Genomic DNA, 6,471 nt, shown 5'->3' with positions numbered 1-6,471 from the left:
CCCAATAGCAGTAGCGCTGCTTCCAGATGAGCGCTACTGTTATTAAACTTAGCAGTAGCGCTTTTTACGTGCACGCGTTGCTACTACTGCTACCGTCGATGGCCTCGTCGGGCCGCGTTTAGCAGTAGCTTTTTTTTGCATATCAAGCGCTACTGCTAAGGCCATTATCAATAGCGCATTGCAGAGCCAGCGGTACTACTAGGCTCCTACCTATAAGGTTTTTTCTACTAGTGTGACCGCAATTCGCGCAACGGTGCACGGTGGCGTTGCGACGGCTCCCAGACGACTGCTGCATGGTGGATGTGAGTTAGTAGGCGATGAACACATTACATCAATGCAGTCGGAGGAGAACGAAAGAGGGAGATGTGGCGAGAAGACGACGGCTCGATGTCGTGTTGACTGGATCCGACGGCTAGCGAGCAAAGGATCCAACGACCGATGAAGTGGATGATTTCCTAGAGAAATCATCCGGTTTATTTGTAAGAGCCGCCTTAGCGTTTAGCTTGTTTCAAAGTTCTGCTAGCAGTACGTTGCAGAGAAGTATTTTCTTTTTGCTGAACCTCTCATGAACAAGTTTTAAGACCTGGGCCTTTTGACTGCTAATTTCGTTATCGTTCTGATAATAGCTTGGTCCCGTAAGGGTTTGTTCGGTTAATCCCTTCTAAAAAAGGATTGAAAAGGATTAAAGAAGATTAAGATGAAATTTGACTTATAAAAGATTTAATACCTCTCAGTTTCCTCTAAACTCATTTAAATCTGAAGAAATCGAACAAGGCCTGAGGTAGGCGTAATGGAAAAAAAACCCGGTAACAGCGAAGTAGTACTAGGCATATTCATTCATGCATAATTGCATATGCTCATCCTAGAAGCAAGTAGTTCCATTTCGGCGCTGTAACCGTGCAAGGGGAAAAGAAAACAAGTACCGTGTCTCTGTCTGTACATCACATCACCACGCGGTGAGATACCGTCCAAATTTTCACCTCTCCCGGCCTCTGTAATCTGTATGACTGTCTGTCGAGTGTGGATCCACCGTACGTAGGAGCCACGTGTTACCGTTGGGTTGCTGTAGGAGCCTCTGTTCATCGTTGGTCAGGGACAAGCACGATGGCGTTGGCGTTGGCCTCCCTCCGCCGCCGCTTCCTCGCCCGCCGCAGGATCTCCAGCGCATCCCCCTCGCTCGCCGCCTCCTCCGCCGCCACCTCATCGCCCGCACACCCTGCACCACACACGCGTACACGGGATCAGCATATGCATGCACGAGAGGCACCCGCACGCAGAGGGAGAAAGGAAGCTCAGTTCAGTTCCGCGGCAAGCTCTACCTGCTTCCAACTTCAGGATCACGCACGAGGCGCTCCAGTCGATCTCGCCCCCCTCCTCCTCCTCCTCCTCGTCCGAGTCGATTAGAATGCTCAGCATGGCCTGCATTCTTCCCACATCCACAACCTACCAAGCATGATCATTAGCACACAGTCAGTAACCAACCTTCCGAGAACAACTCCGCACTGGTTTAACCTACCGTTTCACTTGCTTAACTAACAAGCACAAACCACAGAGCAGTAATGAAGCGGCAGCACCAAGTGTGTTCAAGTAAATTCAGTCAGTTAGTTAATCAGTCATGTTCTTCTTCTTTCAGGACAAATGATTCAGTTAGTTGGTGATATTCATCTTTCAGGAAAAATAAGTAAGTGACGTTGGTCTTGAGCCGTTAGCTAGCTAGCAACATTGCGTTAGGTGATCTCATCTCCGCTAACATTTACACCTATTCAGCCGAGCTAGAAAATGAGTTACCTTGTTGATTGGCGCATCTGTATCGACCTTCTGAATTGCTAACTCTTGCTCTTTAGGTAGCGCTGGCCTGTTGTAGCTTGGGTCAGCCAATTTCTGTACCATCCTATGTTCCAGCTTTGGTTTCAGATCAACCGCCTTTCGCTGATAAACCACGGGCGCAGGAACGCTGGCACCGACAGATAAACAAGCCTAATTAGTCAGTAGAATCTCAAACCAAACAAGGATCAGGGAAGATTAAAGCAAATGCAGATGCATATTCAGAAAGTGCTCGCATTTTTTTATTAGCAATATAACTGTAAGGCACCGATCTAATTAATCTTCCTGTCCAAAAGGAGATAACGCTCTACTCTGTAGGCATTAGAATATTGGATATTTCCAGATTTGAAAGGCCAGAACTAACTAGCTTTGTAACAAAAGGAAAGAAAACAGAAGCATCTTATCACAATATCTTTCTGCACATAAGAGTGTACGTTTAATACCCCTTCTAGAGGGCGGGCATAAGGATATCTTGTAGCTTTCTTCTTGAGGATTTGAAGATTTATAGGCTCAGTTTGCGTTTCGAGTTCATCAAGGCAACTTTCACATCTGATGCTCCATATCATAGCAGCAATGCAATGGAGTTATCTAACAACTTAAATCTGTAGTAAGAAGCTGAGGTTAGAAGAAGATTACGCTTTTGTTACTGGTATCAACGCCTTCTCATTTGCCTCGGGTTTCTGGTTCGTCTGCGACCTTCCATCTGCTGCTTGCGTTTGTTTCACCTGGGGCCTTCCATTTGCTACTCGTGCCAGGTACCTCTGGGCCCTTCCATTTGCTACTGCTGTTTCTGTTGGTTTCTTCCTCTGGAGCCTCCCATTTGCTGCTGCTGCTGCTTGATTCTTCCTCTGGGGCCTTCCATTTGCTACATCTGGTTGCTTCTTCCTCTTGGGCCTTCCATTTGCTACTGGCATCGGTTTCTTCTGTGGCCTTCTGTCTGCTACCGGTCCTTGGTTCATCAGGGAGCTTCCATCTGCTACTGGTGTGTGGTTCATCAAGGGGCTTCCATTTGCTACCGCAGCCTGCTTCATCGGGGTTTTTGCATTGGTGGTGCAGCTCTGGTCCTTCAGCAAAGAAAAGAAAATTAGAATAAGTGGAGAAAAATACTGAGAAGCTTGCTAATTCAAATAGTTGAGTGAGAAGTACACATACTGCCAGCATTTGCATCGCACCGGGCACACTACTGTTGAGAGATCTGAAAGCTCTAACGACCCCCTGTCCAAAGAGGCAAAGATCAGCAAGAGCCACATTAGTTGCTTTGCTTTAGTATGTGGAGTGACGACGTTTGAGCATTCCACATGATATACTGTACAAGATTGTGCGTGTTCTTCAAAAGCAATATTTTAACTTCAGAGTAAAATGCTGAAAAATAAACCCCAGTTCACAATGAGAATTTTTAGTGTTAGATATCATGAACACTATCATGAATAGACAACAGAATGATGCTTCCTATAAAAAGAAAAAGGAAAAGCAAGGTGCAGAAGAAAATGGTATGAACCATACTATATGTTCATATGAAACTAAACTCACACATATGGACATAACCGAGAACTTTACATAGTGGTAAATTAGCAAGATAAGATAATTACTTATATGCACATGCCCGCGATCAGAAAATTTCCAAAGACAAATGAACCTAACAGAGCTGTATCAAAACTAGCGGTTGATCTTAGCAGTAGTACCTCCATCTCTTTTGTAAAAATTCTAAAGATATCACCCTTCAGTTGCCCCAATTCTGTTTGAACTTGCTTTGGGAAGACTGAAAGTAGCGAGGATATCCCATCCAGTTTTCTGGTGTGGGAGTTGAGAATAGCCAGCTGGTCAGGATTTCTTTTTGTGCTTTCCTCAAGGACTGCTTTGAGATCATCTTGTCCCTTAAGCTGTGGTAGCATGTTTGGATTAATTAAACAGAACTTTATTGCCTCAGCAAAAAGAAGGAAAAAAGGACTGAACCAGCAGCTATCCTTACAATTTGCTTTAGAGAGTCTTCTAGGAGCACAAACTTTTTCTGAATGCTCCCAGCTGAACAAAACGGATACATGCCCTCATTAGTCGATGATGTACTATTTGTGGGAAGTGACAGAATCAGAGTGCAAAACTCATGAAGAAAATAGCAGCAAGTACTATCGCTCTTATATTGATCTAAAGTACCAATTAAGGGTGACTTACAGTCTAGTGATGCCTCCTTCATGGCTCTGTTTAACTGCATCACATCATTTTGAACCGAGTCTAGTATCATTCCCATCTTATGTACTGAACTCGCCACATGGTGAAATTTGCGTTCAACATCCTCATTAACCTGACCTGTCGAAACAACATCAATTAGGCACTTTAGTCTAAGTATACTTGCAAGCATATCATGACAATGTGACAGCTAGAAATAGAACCTAGAGTCTAGGTTTAGAACAGCTTCAGGTGCACTATCTGTTTAAAGCATGCACCATTTGACCTTACATACCCAGTAAATGAGAGAATTTTTGTGAAGCTATTCAGAACACCAAAATCAGTGTGCTTCAAGAGCATGTGAACTGTTGTTATGCTGACTAGTGAAATGTAATTTCCCCGCAAAAGAAAGATGAATAAAATGTAAAATATGTAAGGTGCAAGGGCTTGAGTTTACATCTGCTATCCGGAAGAGAGGGGCTCCAGCGATGGATAGGGTTGGTTGTTATTTTTGCCAGTTGCAGCTGAGATTCGTCACGCACACAAGAAGAAGCTGAACTGGCAGGATACGAAGACATCCTCTTTGATGAGTCCTCTTGCAAGGCAAATCTCTGGTCACCAATGGAAAGAGAATGAAGATCACAATTGGGCAGCAGATAAACAGTATACACCTTATATAACTTTTTTTTAAGGAATCCTCCTTCTGTAACTAGCAAATATAACAAAAAATATATAGATGTTCTCACTGAAACATTTAGTAGCATAAGGACTATTGCTTGGGAATTCCCTCTGCTTTGACGAAAATGAATAAATCGTGATGGAAATGCATACTGGCTGTGCCCAGATGGGCGTCAATTCCAACAACTCATACAGACTCAAATCACCATTTCAAACAGTCTAGCAGTACATGAATGGTAACACTTTCAGTCATGCTGTACAGAATGCTCGCATGCATCAAATTGAGATATCAAGCAATACTTAGTTCACGAATTTGCCCAATGAAATGAACACTGCAGAAATTTGAACTATTTCTTCTGCCTATCAAACAAGCACATGTGGATTCAGTGGGAACAACTAATTAACAGTAACCAACACCAATCAATTCGTTGCAAACTTGCCAACAAAATCCCAAAACTATCACTCCTACTAGTTACCCACTGATCGAACAAAATCACTGAACCCACCGATCATGCGATCCATCCGCTAGAAGCAAACGGGGCCTGCATCATTGATCACCACACAGTAGGAACAATTGGAGAAGAAGGAGGGATGATGTATACGAGACCTGGCTGCGCGCGGGAGCCTGCGAGAGGAGGCTCTCGTCGAGGGAGGCCTGCGAGAGCTGCGACTGCGCGTGCAAGAGCGACGCGCTGCCACCGCCCTGCGAGAAGGCCGCGCCTCCGCCACCTCCGCCCTGCGAGAAGGCCGCGCCTCCGCCACCTCCGCCCTGAGAGAATGCCGCACCTCCGCTTCCACCTGCCTGAGAGAACGCCGCGCCTCCGCTTCCACCTCCCTGAGAGAACGCCGCGCCTCCGCCTCCACCTCCCTGAGAGAACGCCGCGCCTCCACCACCGCTGCCCTGCGAGAAGGACGCGCCTCCGCCTCCACCTCCCTGAGAGAACGCCACGCCTCCACCACCGCTGCCCTGCGAGAAGGACGCGCCTCCGCTGCCTATGCCCTGCGAGAAGGAAGCTCCGACGCCCTGCGAGAACGAACCGCCGCCGCCTCCCTGCGAGAAGGACTTCTGCGACATCGTCTGGGACCCCTGCTGCTGCGCCGCGGAAGCAGCAGCAGGCGCGCTCATCCCGCCGCCACCGCCACCGTTGCTCCCTCTGGTCCTCCTGAACAAGCAAAACAACACACCACGATAACAAGCCGAACCAAGCACGCGGCGAAACGAACGGGAGCAGCCGGCGGCGAGAGGGGAGGGGAATTAATTAATTGGGCGCGGATCGGCCTGGGCCGGGGCACTGTACCGGGGAGGGAGGACGGAGATGGAGGCGAGGTCGCACGCCTTGTTGATCTTAAGCTTCATCGCGTGCTTCCGGAGTGGCCCCCCGCCGAGGAGGGCGCGGCGGTGATCGCCGGCGGTGGCAGGAGGAAGAGGTGGAGGAGAGCGACGGATAGGGAGGCGGTGGAGGTGGTGTTGGGGAATGAGAGAGTCACCGAGAAATTTGAATTCTCTCTCTGCTGCTTCCTGACCTGTGGGCTCCTTCGCAGGTGCCCTGGTCTTATAGGCTGCTGGCCATGTGGGCTCAGGCAGGCAGCGTTGGCGGTGTGCGAAAATGGTTTGCTCTACAGCCGGGGTCGTCAAATTATTTTTTAAATTATGTTCCTCAGCAGTTATTGCTGTATTCATACTCCAATAGTTCCTAATGCATTCTTGGCCTATAAATTCCACAATATTTCGGAATCCCCAGAGCCAGATAAGAAACAATTTTATCGGTGTCGCAAACCTATGTTCGGACATAATCCCATATGAAG

At 47.3% G+C, this 6,471-nt stretch overlaps 1 protein-coding gene across 1 annotated transcript; it reads right to left on the bottom strand.

Annotated features, from left to right (window-relative positions):
- Nucleotides 1-807: 807 nt before the first annotated feature.
- Nucleotides 808-6,179, bottom strand: LOC123430342 (protein PAIR1-like). Its single transcript, XM_045114208.1, has 11 exons — nucleotides 5,964-6,179; nucleotides 5,273-5,828; nucleotides 4,445-4,598; nucleotides 3,994-4,128; nucleotides 3,794-3,846; nucleotides 3,507-3,704; nucleotides 2,977-3,039; nucleotides 2,461-2,888; nucleotides 1,789-1,954; nucleotides 1,320-1,443; nucleotides 808-1,216 (listed from the first exon to the last, which is right to left on the bottom strand). Exons 1-11 carry the CDS (start codon nucleotides 6,020-6,022, stop codon nucleotides 1,080-1,082), a joined length of 2,073 nt encoding a protein of 690 aa, XP_044970143.1. The 5' UTR covers nucleotides 6,023-6,179; the 3' UTR covers nucleotides 808-1,079.
- Nucleotides 6,180-6,471: the final 292 nt, after the last annotated feature.

Source organism: Hordeum vulgare, chromosome 2H (genome assembly GCF_904849725.1).
Source record: "Hordeum vulgare subsp. vulgare chromosome 2H, MorexV3_pseudomolecules_assembly, whole genome shotgun sequence".
NCBI lineage: Eukaryota > Viridiplantae > Streptophyta > Magnoliopsida > Poales > Poaceae > Hordeum > Hordeum vulgare.
Note: the sequence above shows the minus strand (reverse complement) of the source record. Positions and strands in the feature narration are given on the sequence as shown.